This window comes from Nycticebus coucang, chromosome 9 (assembly GCF_027406575.1).
Source record: "Nycticebus coucang isolate mNycCou1 chromosome 9, mNycCou1.pri, whole genome shotgun sequence".
Lineage (NCBI taxonomy): Eukaryota > Metazoa > Chordata > Mammalia > Primates > Lorisidae > Nycticebus > Nycticebus coucang.
The window spans coordinates 32,146,648-32,168,237 of record NC_069788.1 but is presented as its reverse complement, the minus strand read 5'-3'; the positions used below and the strand labels follow the sequence as shown (position 1 = coordinate 32,168,237).

The window sequence follows — 21,590 nt, the reverse complement described above, 5'->3', positions numbered from 1 at the left end:
ATTTCCTTATAGTTGGAGTTTCTGGCTGTCCCTTTATTGTGATGCCTTAGGGCAGTGGTTCTCAACCTGTGGGTCATGACCCACAGGAACTGTATTAAGGGTTGAGGCATTAGGAAGGTTGAGAACCACTGCCTTAGGGGGTATTGATTTGTTTCGTTTTTCATGTTGCCAGAGTTCTTTTGCTGGTTCTTGTCTGTGGCTTCTCTTCCCAGCTGAGGGTTAATGGGTTTAGAAGGCTCTAGTTCAGTGGTTCTCAACCTGTGGGTCACAACCCACAGGAACTATATTAAAGGGTTGCAGCATTAGGAAGGTTGAGAACCATTGCGTCTAGTTCCTTGCTGGAAACTCCTGCTTGATTCGGGTAAGGGGAGGTTAGTAGATAGCCCTGGAGTAAGAGCAGTGACAGCAGCAGCTGGGTGTGAAGTCCATGAGTTGCTGTGGTTGTATGCCATTGCTCTAACCAGATCTTAGTGAACTGGTGACTTGAAACTGGGGGTCCTTGGCAGGGCTTTGAACTTGGGAGCAGATCTTTCAGCGCTGCTGCATTGGTGGAGACTCTGGGGTGGGGGTCTTGGGGTTCAGGTGCAGCAGCAGAGACTTCTAGATGGTGTCTTGGGCCTGGTGTTTGTTCTGGAGATACAAAGACAGAGCTTCAGGCCCAGGGAGAACCTCAGGGCTTGGACTGGGGAGGAGCCTGAAGCAGAGTGTCTGAGCAGGGCCTTGAGGAAAGGTGAGGAAGGTGGGGCTGATTTAACTGAAGGGTGGGGTCAGTGGCATTCCAGAGGCAGTTTGGGCCTGGAGGGCAGAGCCTGAGTCTACCAAGTGGCAGGCTGTTCCACAGGCTTTAGGGCTATTCTGCCCATTTTAGGATCACTGGGATGTCAGGTCCACCAGACTGGTGTCTGTATGTACTGCCGTGGGACCACAGAGCTCTTCATGCCCTTCCCAGGACTTGCCCAAGTGAAGCCGTAGTCCACTGCATCTCAAGTCGGCTGCACTTCGTCCCTATCAGTTCCCATGCTCAAATCTCCTTGTGCTCAATGGAAGAAGCTTTTGGTTTCAAGTTACTAGGTATCACTTAGGGAAACCACAAGTCAGTGCACTCCTTCCCTAGCTCAGTATAGGGCTGGTATGGTGCACCTGAGAGCTCAGGATGGCTTTAACGGCTATCCCATCCCCACTGTGCTTGCTGTCTTTTGGCAACCCACCAGAAGTCTGTGGGGTAGAAGAGAGGGTGCCATCCATCCAGTAGCTCAGTTCACACAGCACTAGCCCAGGGAACCTGGTACTTTAGCACTGTCTGTTCATCTTGAGTTCTGTGGTCTCTGATCTTGTATGTATCTCCCCGTCACCCTTTTTCCCCACTGTGTCCCATGTTGTTTTTCTGTGATTTCACAATGCTATTTCTGCATAGAGTGATGCGAATGGAATCAGCTACCTACTTTCACTAGTTTCTTGGGAGCATCGTGTTAGCAGGTTGCTTCTAGTCCACCATTTTTTGCTGTCTGTAGGTAAGTTTGTTACTGTCAAGGCTGTGGAGCTGGCTTTCTGGAATAAGGTTGGCCTAGGTGATAACACTGAAAATTTCCCAGTTGGTGTGATGGCCCATAATGCTGTGGGCCTTAGCTACCAGGACTGTCAGAGGGGTCTGTGTTCTCTCTTTCCATGATGTGCACACAGCAGTTGACCGCCCAGATGCTGTAGGAAGAAGTCACTGAGGGGCAGATTACTTAGCTTCTGGCTCTAGCCCTCCCACCCTACAGCTTGCTGTGTAAACATTACTTTACTGGAGGAGCATTCTGTACATTTTAACTTAGCGCTATTGCTTGCTTTCAGATCAATTCTTCTCTTATTGCAGTTTAATTTTTTAAGTATTTTTTATAATTTTTCATAATTTAATAATTCTGTTAAATGTTAATTTATTCACAGTAGAAAAATAAATGAATATACTAACTCATTAAAATGTTTTTATATTTTTTGTTTCATTGTGGTCAGTCTGGGGTAGAGGTTTACATTTATGAAAATACTTTTACAGAACAGAAAGTAATGCATAGTCTGTATGCATTCACTGTCATTAAATCACAATTTTAAAAAGTTAAATTTCACATATAAGTGATTTATACATATGTTTTTCTCATTTTAGGATGAATGGGGATGTTTCTACTATTTCATCAAAATTTGAAAGTGAGCCAGTATCAAAACCAAAGCTAGATTCTGAACAGTTTCCACTTAGACCAAAATCAGTAGACCTTGATTCATTTACAATAAAGAGCTCTAAGGAAACAGGTAAGTCAGCCTGAACAAAGATGGTGTATTAAAAAATGTTGTCAATATAGTTTTCAGGAGCAATATAAAATACATGTATATAGTTTGTGTGTGGATAGATTTAGTGGAGAATTTGAGTTTTAGAATTTGTTTAAAATGTGTTAGCCAAAGTAGAAAAATAAACTTGAAAGAGGATAATGGAGATAAATTTTTTATGGTTCTTGTTGGTCAGAGGTTTCTTACTAATCAGAGGATCAAATGGTTAGAGGACTAATTGGAATGCTACAAAAGGTCCATCCATTATTCTGTCCCTTCATAATTGTGTGATCTTACTACCCAAATCAGGCAAATATGAGTATATTTTAAACATTTAACAATGAAGTGGTATAGATTTTTACTGCCATACTATATTTAATAAGACTTTTAAGATTTCTTTCCAATACAAGAAAATATGCTTTTTATGACTACATATCAGAAGATTTCACTTCTTTTGCTAAATGTTATTTTTTAAACTTTAGGATGGATTTTTCAGCCCATTGATCATCTTTGTCTATTCTGTACTTCCTGGTCTTAAAATGGAACACTTTAACAGAGAAATACCGACAAAAATCTCACTTTTAAGGCCAAGCATGGTAGCTCACAACTGTAATCCTAACATTCTGGGAGGCTGAGATGGGTGGACTGCTTGAGCTCAGGAGTTTGAGACCAGCCTGAACAAAAGTGAGACCTCGTCTCTACTGAAAATAGAAAAATTAGCTGGTCATGGTAGACTATAATCCCACCACTTGGGAGGCTGAAGCAAGAGGATTGCTTGAGACTAGGAGTTTGAGGTTACTGTGATCTATGACTCCACGGCACTCTACTCATGGAGTAAGACTCTGTCTCAAAAATAAATAAATAAATGAATAAAACAAAACTAAATAAAAACCTCACTTTTAAAAGCATTGTACAATCTTAGTTTGTGGCAGTTGTTATTTTGTATAGTGCTTTGCATTTTTTTTTTTTTTTTTTACTATTTTCAAAGCACTTTCTTATTCATGTTCTTATTTAACTCTATGAAGCAGATGGCTTTTTTTTTTTTCCTATTTTGTGTCTAACCAAAGTAAGCCACAGACACATTGAATATACACAGTCATATCACATTAATCAAAAGAGAACTCTTTAAGTTTTTCCCTATGCCATGGCTTTGTTTTTTTGAGGGTATACAGAGTCTGCTCTGTCATCTCGGGTAGAGGGTGAAGTGCTGCAGTGATGTCATCATACCTCATGGAAACCTCAAATTCCTAGGCTCAAGTAATCTTCCTTTCTCAGTCTCCTGAATAGCTGGGACTACAGGCACACAGACTCACATCTGGCTAATTTCTATTTTTGGTAGAGATAGGGGCACACTCCTACTCAGGCTGATTTCAAACTTCTGACCAGTCATCTCCCACATTGGCCTCCAAGACTTTTGAGATTGTAAGCATGAACCACTGTACCCAGCTGTCTGTGATACTCTTCAAAAAAAATCCTAATGTCTTAATACATTTTTTTAACTTCGGTGTTAACATTTTATATTACATTTAAACTTCAGAGCCAGTTACACTTAGATGTTTTTTTGGTCACTGTATTGTAAGATGTGTTATTACATTTTTTTTCAGGTGACCTTATTTTTCCTCTTTTCGGTTTGTCAGTGTAAAGGCTCTGACTTAAGTGTGACTTCATTTTATTTATTTATTTATTTTTGAGACAGTCTCAAGCTGTCACCCTGGGTAGAGTGCTGTGGCATCACAGCTCACAGCAACCTCAAACTCTTGGGCTTAAGCGATTCTCTTGCATCAACCTCCTGAGTAGCTGGGACTACAGGCGCCCACCACAACACCCGGCTATTTTTTGTTGCAGTTGTCATTGTCATTTAGCTGGACTGGGCCGGGTTTGAACCCCGCCAACTTCGGTGTATGTGGCTGGCACCATAACCACTGTGTGACGGGTGCTGAGCCTCATTTTAGTCTTTCAGTTGAATGTTTTATAGATCCTTTATATTTGGATCCTGCTTGCTCCGAATGAGCATATGTTAATCACTAGTTTCTGGGAATTGAGATGTGGATTGTATTGTAGAGAAATCTACTGAAACATTTTCAGTACATTTTATCTGGTGAAAATTAATCCTTATTTATTGTTAAATTTTAAAAAAAAAAACCTCTTCATGTTTTTAAAAAATTCTGTATCTTTTTATTGAGCTTAATAGTAAAAAAGAGAATTTTATCAGTTCATATTGTCTTCTGTTTAATTTAAAATGTAGCTAGAAATGTGTCTTCAAAAGTAATAATTGAAGAAAAAGATTATTTGCACAATTTTAACCCTGGAAATAAAAAATTAATTGCTGTTATATTTTGAATTTTCACAATTTTCTGGGATTTTTATCACAATCTTAAATGTTGATTGAATCCCTTTGGGAACTGAAGGAATAACATCTAAAATCTGTGTTTATCTGTTGCTTTGTGTTATTTTTGGGACATTTAAACAAATTTAGATAAATTAAAACAAGTTTTCACAACTTTTTCCATATACATTCTCCAACAAACTCTGTTTTGCTACATTTTTAAAATAATATAGAATGTAGAAATTTCAAAGTGTTAGTGGTTGAAAAATTCTGTATACTTGATTTTTGGGCCCGATTCCTGTCTCTAATTCATAGCAATTACTTACTCTTCATTTAAATAAAGAGGCTTTGTGGATCAGGATTTGAAAACTTGTAATTTTTTTTTTCTTTTCTTCAAATGAATAAGGAAATAATCAAGAGATGCTGAGAGTTATCCACCCAGAAAACAGCTCACTTCCAAGCTGCTATTCTGTTATTTCTTCTGCTTAATTATGCTGCCTTTTTAGGGTGTCCTGTGCTTATATCCTGAAAAGTTCAGAAAATATAAATTTGGAGGATGGAGTTCATGTTAAGGCAGCAAATAGCTTATGCCCACCTTCTCTGGGAGAATGTTAACACATTAAAAAAACATGTTTTGTCTCAACTACAGCCTCAAATTTGGCATTAGATTGAGAGATAGCTTATATTTTTGGCTTAGTTTGAGGTTTTACATTTTTTAAATAACATGAAACTAGACCTTTTAATGTAAGTTTCCTAAAATTAAAACATATGACAACCTCTTATTGAGAGTTGCATTGTTATCTAAAGTAATTTGAAGTGAAGTGGTATAATAGAAAGTACACTGACTTTGCTGTTCAGAAATGTGGGTTTAATTTATTGGCTAATTAATCATAGCAATTTTCTTAATCTGTTTTCTTGCTTAACAAACAATTGAATCATTCAGTATATCTACCATACTTTTTAGAAGACCTGAGGTGGAAGTTATTATAAGTGTTATTTTTCTTCTTCCCTCCCTTCTGTACTGTTAAACCCATTTCATTCTGTTTCTGCTCTAAAGGATATAAATTCCTAACTATTCTTAGATATGATTTTCCAATTTATAAAGCCACATATAAACATTTATGTGTATGTTTATATATAAAAATAATTATGTATATAAATACAGACTCTGACTTTTGTATATGCAAGAAAAAGACATGCCAAGAACTGAGAGCTTTCTTTTTTCTAAATTTTAATGACATGAAACAACTTTTAAGTTTCTTCATATATATTCTAATATATAATAGAGTACTATAAAGTGCAAAGCTGTTAGAATCACATTTAACCAGTCTTTTTCAAACACTTCCTCAAAAATTGGTTGAAGGAAAATCTATTCTGCTACTAATTATTTATAAAATTTACATGGTCCAAATATTTCTAACATAGTAAATTCTCTAAACAGTAAAACTATTTTCAAATTAGTCTTAAAATTCATGATAGAAAATTTAGCAATGACATAACTATTACATTGAGAAAGGCCTGCTCATGAGGATTCCTTTAGTATTTTACCTCTTTTGATTATTTATTATGATAAATTATTCAGTGACTAAAAGGAAATTTTAGAGAAATACACATTTTTGATCCACATGTATTCATTATTGAATAATGAAACATTCTCTTCAGTTTTATTTGGTAATTGATCTGTTTTTGTTTGAATCAGTTTCCCATATTTACGCATTTATTTCTTCCAGAAAGAATTTATGGTTGGATTTTTTAACTAAAATGCCTTTTGAGTAGCATACACTATAAAAACTGACCCTTTATCGAAACCGTAGTTAAAAAAAAATATTAAATTTCTAATAGTTTCTTTGATCATGTAATATTACAGAGAAAGAATATCATATTAAGGCATTAATGAATTTATGTATATATTGAGTCAGAGTTTTATAATGAGATATTTAAAATATTTGGTATATTTTTCTTTTATGATACCCATATAATTAAAATCACCTGTTTCCTTGTAATTGCTGTCATGTACTAAAAGGTGGTTTAATTTTAGTTGTAACTATATTATGAGATGTTAATATATTTATTACTCTGAACACTAAACCATCCTTTTGGAAGCTGTCTTAGTGTTCAGTAAATACTAAAAACAAGGCTTCTTTCTAGCTTCATGTATACTGAAATGAATACTAATCTTAATTTTTCCCTTTGAAAAACAAAGTAATCTAAAATCTAATACACACCTTATATAAGTTTAGATAACTTGTAATAGCTATAAGCTAAACATTGAAATGGTTCTATTCATTCTACAACTGTTCCTTTTTCCTGCTTTGTAAAATAATTTTTTTGGTTTAAGTCTTTTTCCTAGACATTCCTATCCTTGACTTTTCTTTCCAGATTTTGTTTCCTAGCCTGTTTGCCATGTTTCCCTTCTTACGTGTCAGGAAATTATTCTACCCTTCTCCATTTTGGTAAGATGAAAATTTATGAAAGAAATTAAAATAATATTTTCAGTATAAATAGGTGGTACACATTGATTTTTCTTTGTAATTTTACCAAAAGTGTACATGTTTGTCTGTGTATTTATTCTAGCCCTTTTGGTTTTCCATTTTTAAATAAATGAAATTCATTTTAGAAATTTTTTTCTGATTAGTGTTAGATACTTTTTTTTAAATTGGCAACCAGAAAAATGAGTTTATTTTTCTCCTTAAATTGGATATTTCATTTTGATTTTTAAAAATTCCATGTCTAGCAACATGCAGAAGTTTTAAGTGGTTGGCAGAGTGACAAATGTGATTCCGAGAGTTAAGTGATTTTCATGCTTTTTATGTAATGTGTACAGGCTAAATCCTTTGTTATCATTCTTAGTAAATTTAAAACCACTTAGATTAAGTCTTGTGTCCAAGATGTGCACTGTTCCATTTTACTAACCTAATGGTTTAAATGGAGAACCTGAGAGAGTTTTAGAATAGTAAAGTCATTTGTCTCAGTGTTGTAGCCCCAAACTGGACATACAGAAGGTATTTCACATGAGCATGGTATATAATTTTGTAAATCTATGTTTTATTTACCCTTTGAGTTTCATTTCTCTTTATCTTTTTTCTTTAATGTTATTCTGTTTTTCTTTCTGCAAGTTGCTTAAATATGCATTTGAAAATAATCTCTACAGGCCAAAATGATTGGATTGTACTTCTTAAGGTTTATTTTGTATGTTGTCAATGAAAACTTAGCAGTGTAAAAAGTAATTTTTAACCCTTCAAACTTGACATATTTTAAACATGTTTTTAAACATTGATTTATTTGTATTTGCAAATAAAAAGACATTTAAATACATACTAAATTCAGCCTCTTTCAGATTTATGATGCATTTTCCTTTAAAGTCACTTATATCTTATTATAGTTCATTATATTTATAATTACTTATATTTATACAAAAACTCAAAAATTAAACTGAGCATACTAGAATGTTTTGATGAATTAGCTTAGTGACTTGATCAAAGATAGTAAACACAAAGTAACTGATGAAAAAAAATCTAATAGTAGTCAACAAATAAACTTCTAGTTGTTATAAAAATGCATATTGCCAAATAGCAATGCCCCCTTTTTTCTAACCTTTGTGTCTTACATCCCTTAAAAAAATGCTCTAAATTGGCTTGGCGCCTGTAGCTCAAGCGGCTAGGGTGCCAGCCACATACACCTGAGCTGGAGGGTTCGAATCCAGCCCCGGCCCGCCAAATAACAATGACGGCTGCAACCAAAAAAATAGTCAGGTATTGTGGTGGGCGCCTATAATCCCAGCTACTTGGGAGGCGGAGGCAGGAGAATCGCTTGAGCCCAGGAGTTGGATGTTGCTGTGAGCTGTGATGCCATGGCATTCTACCCAGGGTGATAGCTTGAGGCTCTGTCTCAAAAAAAAAATTCTCTAAATTACTTTGTCTATGAAAGTTGATGAATAAACTTTAAGGATAGTAATGTTGTGTATCTTTAGATCTCTTTCAAGAAATAAAAAATAACTCAGTGGGACATCTGAATCCATATTAGATAGGCAAATGGTAATATGAAGAATAAAATCCAGACCTAGAACATTATGGCTGTGGTTATATGCTGAGTTTGGAATCTGAGCTAAAGGAAGGTTATTTTGACAATGGAACTATCCGTAGTTTACTCTTAGGTTTTTTGTGTCATATATAGATATCTGGGCTTCAGAGTTAAAGAAATTAGCAAGATTTTCTGAATCATCTAGACAAAAGCATGCCATTGTTTCAGAGATAGGAATTACTTGGAGTTATCTTTAAACCCAAGTTATTCCATCAAAAGACATTCAGCTTTTGATGGCAAGGAAGCAAGTTGGTAATCTATGTAACATTTTTCCTTGCTATCTGACTTACCTTAGATTTAGCACTATTTTATGATTCCTGAACATGGTAAAGTTTAAGCAGAGGTGCAGCGAACTGTAAAAAGTTTTGAGTACCAGCTGTAACATACTATACACATACATATATACATAAATAAAAGCACATTAAATCATTCATTTGCTTAATGTTGAGAAATGCAGATATATTGCAGCAAGGTGGCAGATACAGTTGAATCCTTAATATTTGAATATTAGTCCACTACTTGAAGTTGAAAACAAATTTTACATGTAAATTTTCTGATGTTGTAATTCATTATGACTTTAAGAACATTTTTTATAATTATGTAAGAATTTAAGATGACAGCTTATGCTACTACAATTTATAGTATAGATTTATCTTTAAGAAATTTTTGTTGACATCTGAGTCTATTGAAAATGTAACTATATTAATAAAGTCAAAAACTATAAAATGTATGAGGTAAAGAAAAATTTTTTTAAAGGGCAAATGTTTTCCAAATGCATATGAAAAGCACAGGTCAATTTGTGAGTCCTTCAAAGTAGTGGTATTGTTTTTAATTTATGGTTTGTCCAAACTCTGAAACATTATTTTTTACCTTTTAAGAGTACAGTTATGTAGGTAATGTTTATTTTTATTCTCTAGATGCTATAAATTTTGATGACATAGCTTCCTCAGAAAACTTGCTACATCTCACTGCAAATAGACCGAAGATGCCTGGAAGAAGATTGCCTGGCCGCTTCAATGGTGGACATTCTGTGAGTTATACTTACTGTCATAAAATAGAGGATTTAGCAAATCTTTAGAATCCATCTAAAGATAAAAATAAAAGGATTTATAACTCCATCAAAGTTTTAAAAGCAGGAACATAGCCATTATACTCAAGTGGCAAATGCTGGTATTTAGGGAGATAATAGGGAAAGAGATGTGTTCATTTCAACAGGGCCTGGAATAGAATGTTGCAGAATCAGAAATAAGCAATCATCATGAGAACAGAACACAGGGTCAAAGAGAGAACCTGTTTATCTGTCCAACAACAGTTTATCCATCCAACTTTTGAGCAGTAGGTACCTATTTTAGGAAAGATGGAGAAAATTGTTTTCACCTGAAATACTCGGTGTTTTATATATAGCACTTGTCTTAGCATTTAAATGCATACATTTTTTAATGCCTTTTCTACATTGCTTGGAATAGTGGTGGTACTTTAATGTTAACATACAGTAGAATCTCTGTAAGGAACTGTAACAAACTGGTCAACACATGGAAGTGGTCAACATAAGGAAATAGGCCTTCTCTATTCATATATGCATGTGGTGCATGTCTAGTCTATGAAAATTAGGTCAGTGTAGGAAGGTGGTCAACTATGGAGGTTTTACTTTATTAGCTCCTAAGCACTATAGTGCTTTTAAATCTCTAAATGGAGAAAAATTTTGATGCTAAGAGGCAATCCACTTTTGCCCTCAGGATATGCAAATGTGTTATTCAGCTTGAAAGTTTGTAATATCCTGTAAACAATAATAGAATATCAGAACAATAGCAGCCAAAAACAAAGCCATAACAATTACTTGTTCTATTACCAATATGCTTCTTATCTTTTTCTTCTTTGGTCTGTTCTGTCTCTTCATTTTTAAAAAATCCTTTAGCCAACTCAAAGCCCAGAAAAAGTCTTGAAGCTAACAAAAGAAGATAGTGCCAACTTAAAGTTGTCTGAATTTAAAAAGGATACATGCTGTTCTCCAAAGGTGAGGTGCATTGTGGTTTAAGATTTGTATAATTTGTAAATTCTCATGAACCTCAGAATTGTGGAGTTTAAGGTGCTCTTTAAGAATTATTTCTTCTGGCAAGACATAAAATAATTCTTGCTGAAAAGTTGAGTTATTAACCTTTAGTCACAGTGTTCTTTGCAGACCTTTTTTAGAGGAGCTTAAATTATTTTAAATGAATAATATATGTTACATATTTTATATGATTTAAGTCATAGATCTGTGTATCTGTTTCATTTTCTCAAAACATGCACTGATAAGGTCAGAAATCATCACTTGTATACTTCTTACCTGGCTTGGTGTTTAGCACCATAATTTAGCATTCAGTGCATACTGGAATGAATGCCAGAATATTATACATCTATCCATTCATGCATAGCTTTATCACAGTTGACACACATTTTAAAAGGTAATGTTTCCTCTTAAATTACTCATCAGTTTTCTTTCAGGGCATTTTTGGCTGCTTTTTCAGTTTATTAAATATATCTAATCTGATTCTCTCAGCTGTCATCAGTCTATTGAAATTATACTGTTGTTTTAGTGAAACGCTAAATGCCAGACTTGTTTTAATTCCTTTTTCATTAACTTAATAAATTCCTCATAATTACTTTTAAGTGAAACTCTTTGCGGCTGGGCATGGTAGATCATCTGAGCTTAGGAGTTTCAGAGCAGCCTGAGCAAGAGTGAGACCCCTGTCTCCAAAAAAAGAAATAAAGTAGCCGGACATTTTGGCAGGTGCCTGTAGTCCCAGCTACTTGGGAGACTGAGGCAAGGGCACTGCTTGAGCCCAAGAGTTTGAGGGTGCTGTGAGCTATGACACCATACCGTGGGACTGTACTGAGGACAACAAAGTGAGACTGTCTCAAAAGAAAAAAGAAAAGAAAGAAACTCTTTGGATATTTTAAACAGTTAAGAATTTAATGCAGAAGAACAAAGTAGCATCTTAATAATGTTGGTATATACTTCCTTCTAGATGCTGCACTGGGCCAAGTATTCCTGGTGATGGATTTTTTTCTTCTTTTAATAAAGCCATTGTCATTTTCCACAAAAACTGCTAGTGATTACAAATTTAGTCTTTGGTAGTCTGGTGGTTTTGCCAGTTAGGAATATCACACTGCTTTTTGAATTTCTAAATTTACCATTTATCTTGAAGTATTGCTTTATTTGTTTATGTTCTTGCTGTTAAAGTCTTTCGAACTTAAATAAAATTGGAAAAACATTTTTTATTATGTTTTCAGCCATCTGCGTACCTTTCAACACCTTCAAGTGCTTCTAAATCAAATACACCTGTTTTCCTAACTCCATTAGAAATCAAAGCTAAACTAGTAACAGATGATGGGAAAAAAAATTCCCTGGATGAACTTAGAGCCCAGATTATTGAATTGCTGAGCATTATAGAAGCACTGAGAAAAGATCATGGGTAAGTAGCACTTGTTTTCTCTTGTGAACACCACTTAACACATACGTAAAGAATTCTTTCAGACTGTTATCAAGTAAAGATTAATCTGCCAGCTCTCTGGTATGGACATATGTGTTTTCAAAGAAATTTTTATTAATAGCACTTTTCTCCTTTTAGCAAAATGCTTGAATTAGAAAAATTGTTCTAGCTCCATCATGGAAAAGGTACATGTGTGACTATAATTTTAGACTAGAAGTTTTCTGGATAGACATGGGTTAATTAGTTTTGAAAAGACCAGGAAAGCCATATGTATTTTGGATCTGGTATGTATCTGTGTATGTACAGTGAGCTTACTTCTTAGAGGATTGTGATAGCTGTTTCTGTGGGTTTAGGTAGATGATTTCTACAGTCTTTCTCTTAACTCTGGAAGTTTTCGTTTGATACAGTATGTGGTGAGACATACCCTAATTGAAAAGTAGGGACTTTTTAGGTTTAAAATAAATTTGAAAGATCACCTACGACAGGCAATCCCCCTCTTTTTTTAAATGAAGAAATAGAAGATCAGAGAAGTATAAGTATTTACTTAAGATCACCCCATTCTCTTAAATGGCAGATCTAGAGCTCAAATACTGTGTTATCTGTTGGTTTAGAGATATTTTCTGTAACCAGTAGTATTTGAATTTAAAACTTGTTGACATTTTAAAAGTAATTCTGTAAAGTAGATAAAACAGATCAAAGAGCAGCTAATCTAATTGAACTGAGGGTGAGGGTGCTCATCCAGTGTTTTCCACTTCCCTTCTACAAGGATTTCTTGGAATATGACATAAAGGTTATGGCCAGAGGCCATGTTGCCTCTGAGCTCGATTATACCTCTTTCTCTCGATTCTAAGCTGGCTCAGGATTCTTACTAAGAACAGTGTTGAGATTAACAGTATGAGGTATTTGGGTTTTGCAGAATACTATCTCTGATAAAAACAAAAAGTGCCTCTTGAATGACTACTTAAAAATGTATATTATGTATGTTTTTACATTACATATCTTATATACACAGTTTGTAATTTGATCCATGATAGGTATTTCTTGAATCTGCTTCCTTCAGTTTATCTGTTCTGAACATTTTTTTCACAGATTCTGCAGCAAACCTATTATAAGCTGTAAGTTCATTCAGCAAATATTTAAGAGCTTCACCCATGTATCAGAGAATTCTTCCTGATTTTTTTTTTTTTTTTATGAAATCATAGCTGTGTACATTAATGCGATCATGGGGCACCATACACTGGTTTTATAGACTGTTTGACACATTTTCATCACACTGGTTAACATAGCCTTCCTGGCATTTTCTTAGTTATTGTGTAAGACATTTACATTCTACTTTTACTAAGTTTCACATATACCCTTGTAACATGCACCGTAGGTGTAATCCCACCAATCACCCTGGGTGGGGGGGTAGGTGGGCCGAGAGAGGGTGATTGGTGGGATTACACCTGCGGTACATCTTCCTGATTTGTTGATTTTATTGTTTTACATTTTTGTTAACAATTATGCTATTTTACATATACACATTGCCTGTAAGTACTTTTAAATGAGCAGAAGAATAAAATATTTCTGATTTATATATATTTTAAAACATAGATATTTTATAAACCTATCCAGAAAGTATTTTTAACATGAGTTCCTCTGGAAAAATGAAATTGGTGGCAATTTTTTTAAAAAAGAACATCAGCAAGAGAATGGATATACACAGGGTGGCCATAAAGTTCATGTGCAATTACTGTTTTTAAATTGCACACAACCTTTATGGCCGCCCTGTATATATGCTGGTGTATTAATAGAGAAATACTATTCAGCATACAGCAGTGGAATAAATTAATTGTGACTATATGCATTAATATGAATTATCTAAAAATTGGGAGGAAGCAGGTCTTCCCAATTTCAAAAGTATACTAAACCAGAAAATACTGTTTTGTATATATGTGATAAAATTGGAAAGAAGAGCAAATGAATAATAAATACCATGCATACAACTGTCCTGTGGAAGTGAGGAGGAGAAAAGTGAGGGTTACTTGGGGTATTGGAATTACTGGTAATATTTTATTTCTTTCTTTCTTTCTTTTTTTTTTTTGGTAGTTTTTGGCCAGGGCTGGGTTTGAACCCGCCACCTCCTGCATGTGGGGCCAGCGCCCTACCCCTTTGAGCCACAGGCGCCGCCCTAATATTTTATTTCTTAAGCTCACTAGGAATTCTTAGGCTTTTGCTTTACTATTTTATCTTTTATAGCCTATAAATATATAAATCTATATGCATTCAATATTAAAATGTAAAATACATAGACTGTCATTGAAAGTTGAGGGAGATTGGCATAGAAGGATTGACAGAAATATATCAGTAATCTGTGTCTTCAGTAGCAAAGTTGTAGAATAAGATATATAGTTCGATCATAGTCTTATAAAAAGAAGATAGGATGTTATACAGAAATTAGACATTTGTAAACATTTTTTAAAAGAACAATAAAAATGTAAGGGTGACACTAACGTATCAGATCAAAAGCAAATAGAGAAATACTATTCCAAATGTAAACAAAATAGGACAAATGTTCTAGAAATCTTTAGATATAATTTAATGTATAATAAACACTAATTATAGAATAACCAGAAGAGGAAGCATTATTTCAATTAGGGATACTTTAAGGAAATATAAAGTTAGCTAAGATACACTTTATATATTATATACTGTAATAAGCACTAGGTAAATTTGAGTTACTATTCCTTTGAAATTTATAATCAGTAGAAAACAGTAAAAAATTTACCTCCAATATGGAGAAAAGATGTTCTTATTAAAGTTTTGAAATATTAACTATATGAATAATTTTAAGAATTCCTTCCTTATACACATATATTCTATCTTGGTGAGATTTTTTTACTTTCTCAAGCTATTACTTCTGTAGTACTCCTGAAGAGAATTTTTCTAGTTTAAAGAGACTGAAAATGTTGACATTTTTGGGTTTAGAAATATGGTATGTTGGGCGGCGCCTGTGGCTCAGTGAGTAGGGCGCCGGCCCCATATGCTGAGGGTGGCGGGTTCAAACCCAGCCCCGGCCAAACTGCAACAAAAAAATAGCCGGATGCTGTGGCGGGCACCTGTAGTCCCAGCTGCTCGGGAGGCTGAGGCAAGAGAATCTCTTAAGCCCAGGAGCTGGAGGTTGCTGTGAGCTGTGTGATGCCACGGCACTCTACCAAGGGCCTTAAAGTGAGACTATGTCTCTACAAAAAAAAAAAGAAATATGGTATGTTAACATATACATGATGTTAAGTAAAATCCCCATTCCTCCCCCCTTCCTTCTGTCCCCAGAAAGACAAATACAACAAATAAAACCCTGGATATTTGAATGTCAAACAGCAGTTATTGCAAATATAAAATTTTAATAGAATGGAAAATTTTAAAATAATTTGTATTTTGTATTTAATAGCATGGAAAATTTTAAAATAATTTGTATCTTTGAAAAGATAATATAAAAATATGCTTATATTTATATAAGTTATATAGAAAGAACACAAGGAAGAGAAAACATGACTTGAGATAGAAGGATTATTGGAGCTTTCAATTTGTTTAGCTTTTGGATTTTTTATTTATTTATTTTTACAGAGTCGCACTTTGTCACTTGGTAGAGTGCCCTGGTGTCATACCTCACAGCAACCTCAAACTCTTGGGTGCAAGCAATACTCACGTCAGCCTCCCCAATAGCTGGGACTACAGGCACCTGCCACTATGCTGAGCTAGTTTTTTTTAGACAGAGGCTGGTCTTGAACGCCTGTACTCAGGCAGTCACCTTCTGTGACTTCCCAGAGTACTAGGATTATAGGCATGAGCCACTGCGCCCGGCCCCAGTTTTTAAAGATAGACAAAGAAATTTAAAGTCCAGTATATTTTATCAGATAAACCATCATTTGCCTTATATTGTAATGTGTTGATACTCATTTTACTAAATTGGTTGGGTTCTGGATGTCAAACCTGGAACATGTATTATAACTGAATGTGTAAAATTTCATTTAAAAGCCAGGTATTATTTATTTCCTTATTTTATCATGAGCTGCTCTTGGTTCACTTAATTTCTTTATCTTAGATAAAGCTGGCCAGAGTTTTGCTTTATTTTTTTTAAGTGTTATATGGCACCATTCAGAAATGGTTCTCAGTCAACATTGTTAATACTCTTAGAAAGTTTTCTTCATGTAGTAGAGACAGCTTGTTAACTTTAGTTAAATAGATTGCTTAATTGAAAGATTTAACAACAATAAATACTTTATTTTCAGGAAAGAACTGGAAAAACTACGAAAAGATTTAGAAGAAGAGAAGGCAATGAGAAGTAATTTAGAGGTAATTAATTTTTTCCACTGTAGAAATTTTAGTGTAAATTGTGCATGTTTTTGCAACGTGACTGGGTGGTTGGTTCCAGTACAAGTTAAGCTATCCTACCTCAGTTGGATACTCATTTCTGATTCATAGCCATTTAATTAATCTCTTGTTAACTCCCTGTCACATTCCATTCATTTATGCAGTAAATATTTTTTGAGTATTAACTTTTTTAGGCAGTATTTGAATCAGAAGGGATACATTCATAACAAATATGATTCTTGCCTCCTAAGGGACTTCAGTTCTTCTTTGAGCTATACACCCTTACCTTGGAAATGTTACAGATTCAATTTGAGACACTGAAGTAAAGTGAAGGTCACAATAAACAAGCCACAAGATTATTTTGGTTTCCCACTGATATAAAAGTTACGTTTACAGTATAGTTTATTAACAGTATAGTAGCATTATGTCTTCATAAAGGACAATGTACATACCTTAATATAAAAATATTTTATTGGTAAAATATGCTAACAGTCATGAGCCTTCAGCAAGGTGTAATCTTTTTGCCTCAGCACTGATGGCTGCTTACAGGTATTGCTGAAGGGTGCAGGGGCTGTGGCAATTTCTCAAAAATAAAACAACAGTGAAGTTTGCACATTAATTGACTCTTCATGAAAGTTTTCTCTCTATCTGTGGTGTCAACTATATATTTGATAGCATTTTACCCAGAGTTAGAACTTCTTTCAAAATTGGAGTCAGTCCTCAAACCCTCCTGTTGCTTTGTCAACTAAGTTGAAGGAATATTCAGAATCCTTTGTTGTCATTTCATTTGTATTTACAACATCTTTACCAGGCGTAGATTCTATCTCAAGAAGCTGCTTTGTTTGCTAATCCTTAAGAAATAACTTCTCATCAGTTCAAATTTGATCATGAGATTGCAACAGTACAGTCAGATCCTCAGGCTCCACTTTTGATTCTAGTTCTTTTTTTTATTTCCTCCACATCTACTGTTACTTAGCCACTCACTTGTATCATAATTTTTTTTTGTTTTTTTCCCAGTGGGCAAAGCTTTACCCCCCTGTATTTGTAAAAGGACATTTAAGGCATTAAAATTTTAGGATCATGTGTAAAAGAGAAAGATACTTCTCCAGAGAGTAAAAGTAGTACTTTGAACTATTATAATGTTAACATACATTATTAAATTATACAAGGGAGTGATAAAAAGGACTGAAAATGAACAATGTACATGAAAGTGCTAGAAGAAAGCGTCTAGCAGATGTGTTTGCCTGATAGTTAAGTAGCTGTTTGTGAGCAGTGTTAGTGACTTTGTATGCAGTGGTACCCTTTCCTCTCCCTACTTTTTCTTCTATCAGTTATTTTTTCTTAACTGTTTTTCCATTAAAATTGATATAGTTGGTTAATGTTCTTTGGAATAAAGATAATAACACATGTGCATGATGATTTAAAGTATTTAATCTCAGTTCACCTGAAGATGGACACTTGTCCCAATCTAGTGCTGCTGAAACATGTAGCTAACAATCATATTATTAAAAGAATCACATCCGGATAGATCCAGAAATTAATAAACTTATTGGATGACAACAATTCCTTAGGAGATTGTGAGCATATCAAAATGAAACTTTTGACTGGCAAAGTCTTCATAGTTTAATAATGAACTACTTGTCAGAAGTTAGCCAAAGCATGTATTGATTTGTGCATTATTGTGCCCATCAGGGGAGGGTAAGGCTTTAGTTATTTCTGCATGCTGTGAAAGGTCAAAGATGATCAAAATATTATAGGATTGGGAAGAGAATCAGTACAAGAACTCCAATATAAGATGGGTGCCACTTGCAAGTGTGGAAATATTGGCATGGTATTTAATATCTTTGAGCATCAACTTAGCCATTTCTAATATGTCAGAACTGAATACTCTGTGTGGTTATTGCGAAAATTTAATCAACTAATTTCCTTCTTTAAGTTCCTGAAGTTATGAATTTCAGTTAAGTGAAGGATGCCTTCTGTGTAAAGGTGGAAATACACAGAAGGCATTGACCGAATCTTACTTAGATGTATTCCTGGGCTTTAAAGAGAATTTGATTTAGTACATACTGTTTACAGATGAGGAAATTGAAATTAAGTGACTTTTCAATATTGCATAAGCAATTAGTTAAAAACATTATACTAAATGAGTCCCTTCTTTATTCTTTTTACTGTTCTATAATGTTCTTTTTTGCTTAATTATAGATTCATGTACGTTTCTTACCAGTAATTTGGCTTCAAGGGTTCTTTTGTTCTTTGTAGAACTGATTTTCTTATAGCTCTACTTTTAGATGTTCACTAGTTATTTAACACTGTTCTGGCTGAAAGAATTTCAGTTGCTTCTTGTGTTATCACTGCTGTTCAAGAACTTGCATTGTGACATTTTCTTCTGTTGAATCTTGACTCAATATTTTTTACACCACAGGAAATTAGATTTGGAAATAAAAAGCTTGATGCTTGAAAGTATGATTATATCTTAATTATATAGAGTAAAATAAAGAAACTTTACTAAAGTAAGAATATTTTGTTTCTTAATTTGTGTTTTGTATTTTAGGTGGAAATAGAGAAGCTGAAAAAAGCTGTCCTATCTTCTTGAGGTGATGTGGACCCAGTGTGTTCTTAATATTCCAGGGATTCAGAAGCAACACTATGAACTTCAGCTGACTTACTACTTAGCAATTATGAATGCTGGTGTTGTGATAAAGAAATATGATTATATGAACTATAATATCTATAGAAAAGTAGAGGGTGAATTTATATATATATATATATATATATATATTGTTTTGCCAATAAAAAAAAGAGGCCTTATTTCTTACTGTGCTGGGATTGCAAACACTTTTTCTAAATTTGTTTGCTTAAAAATACTACTGAATCTGTATAAAAAGGAAAGAAAGTTCACAATAGTTTTTATATTGAAACTCGTATTATTTTTTAAAGAGATCTATACTATAAATATGGTGATATCTTTAAAAATCTGTAAGATATAGTATTTGAGAGGGACAAATCAGCTTTTTAGTAAATATAGTCACTACTTTTCCCATGATGTATAAGGGATATAAACTTGGGGTGTGTGTGTGTGTGTGTGTGTGTGTGTGTGTGTGTATTTTAGCCTCTTACCCAGGATTACACTGTTGTGCCTGTTTGTCTGCAGTGCTGTTTAATTGTGGGTGATGACATAGGAGTTCCCTATCTATAAACCAGATTATTCACCCATGCATATAGTAATAACTAATGAAACAATATAATTTCTTCAGCTTTTAGAATATTTTACATTGCTTGCACTATAGGATTCATAAAAGGAATTAAAATTAAATATATTGAATTGTTAAACATATTTGGGAAAATATGAGCTTTATTTTAAATTCATTGGGCCCAAGGAATCTAAAAATGTTAATTTAAACCTTAACTTGTGCCTAGAAACTACAGCACATATGAAATACACAAGCACCAGCTTTCCTACTTTACTTTTCTGCTTATTTTATAGTCTCAAATGTTACTCAATTCATTATTTTGTGATTTAATTCATGTTCTTCCTCCTAGTTTTTAACAATGTTAATATCAGGAAAACAAAACTTTTCAGAACTTCAGTGTAAGATTTGATACTTTGACAAGCTATCATCGTGTAAATATTCAGGTTTTATACCAGATAGACCATACTAACTTGGGAGAGAGAATTTGAACTGTTACTTGGGTCCAACTTTATAAAGAGAGTATGTCACAAAATCTAACATTACATCTATTTAAAACTAAATATAGTTGACCATATTCAAAATACATTTTCAAAAAATAGATGAATTAGTATTTTCTTCAGAGTGACTTATGAATAATTGAACATTTAAAAATGTTATATCTATAGGTAATATGTCTAAAAACATGGGTGGATTTTTAAAAATTTTTTAAAAGAAGTAGGTTTTAAGCTTCATTATGGCAAATGAGTGTCAGATTCTGAGTACCAACTATCATGCTTTCATTTTTTGTTGTTTTAAACCACCAATATTTTCCCTTTATATTTAACCTTGGAGAAATCTTGTGTAAATGAAATGTCATCAAGTTTCGAATAAAAGAGATCTGAAGTTGAAAATAGTAATTGATAGACACACCAGTACACAATTACAGAATATTTAATTTTTAATTCATATTAGGGTTTGGGGGGAATGCTAATTATGTCTTGAAAATTTGCATACATTTGTATTCAGAATACTCAAAAGTATTTGGGCTCTTCTAATGAGGTCATTACCGAACAGAATTATTCCTCTCTGGCCTGTTTTTAGATGACTAGTCAAAGGAATGATTTTCTTCCTGATTAAATACATAAATCTTGGGGGTTTTCTTGTTTTTTTTTTTAAATGGCAGTGCTTAAAATACTGTATCCTAGAAATCATCCTCTATCTTTCTCAGTGAAAAACCCTAAGAATGGGTGAGAGAAAGTTCCAGTAGATTTCAGACTATTCTTAAAGTTTTTCTTGGTCATTTTCTCACTCGTAAATAAAATCAAGATGGTCATGATTACTGAAATATATTTAAAGTTTTTTGCTTGTATACTCCTCAATCAGAAGAATAATCGAAATACTATGTATATTTTTCTGCCCTTGACAGAATAATAAAATAAAACCATAATGAACTAAAAGGGAAAAATTCCTTTATTCTAGCAATTTACTATTTGCTTTTGATATGGAAACTTTTATTAATTTCTATTCCTAAAGCTATATCACAAAATGATACGTAATGGTAAGAGCCTTAGGGGTAATTTTTTTCTACATGTGAATATAATTAAAAGACTAAAGGTTAACAACACGGAATCTGTCATTGCCAAATAATTAGTGACTCTGTAGTTTACGTTTCCTATCCTTTGAAACACAATATTAATTTCCTAATTGTATTTCAATGTTATTTTTTGTGTGTGACCACTGTGCTTCTGTTTTATTGTAAAGCCATTTCCTCTTTACAGAATTTGTGTCTGAAGATGTAAAGAGAGATTAGGCCTTGTGTGATGGAAGATTCTCTTTTTTATGCTCCTTACCATGATCACAGGAAAAAAAATCAAAGTGCTCTCCAGATAT

The 21,590-nt window shown here is 33.7% G+C and overlaps 1 protein-coding gene across 2 annotated transcripts in view; it reads left to right on the top strand.

Annotated features, from left to right (window-relative positions):
• Positions 1-21,324, top strand: part of CD2AP (CD2 associated protein) — a 126,487-nt gene extending 105,163 nt beyond the window's left edge. For both annotated transcript variants that reach the window (XM_053602712.1, XM_053602713.1), the window contains 6 exons: positions 2,144-2,286; positions 9,625-9,737; positions 10,623-10,721; positions 11,981-12,162; positions 16,449-16,512; positions 19,082-21,324. In XM_053602712.1, the coding sequence (XP_053458687.1) occupies positions 2,144-2,286; positions 9,625-9,737; positions 10,623-10,721; positions 11,981-12,162; positions 16,449-16,512; positions 19,082-19,123 (643 nt within the window). In that variant the 3' untranslated portion in view covers positions 19,124-21,324. The remainder of the gene's footprint in view (positions 1-2,143; positions 2,287-9,624; positions 9,738-10,622; positions 10,722-11,980; positions 12,163-16,448; positions 16,513-19,081) is intronic.
• Positions 21,325-21,590: the final 266 nt, after the last annotated feature.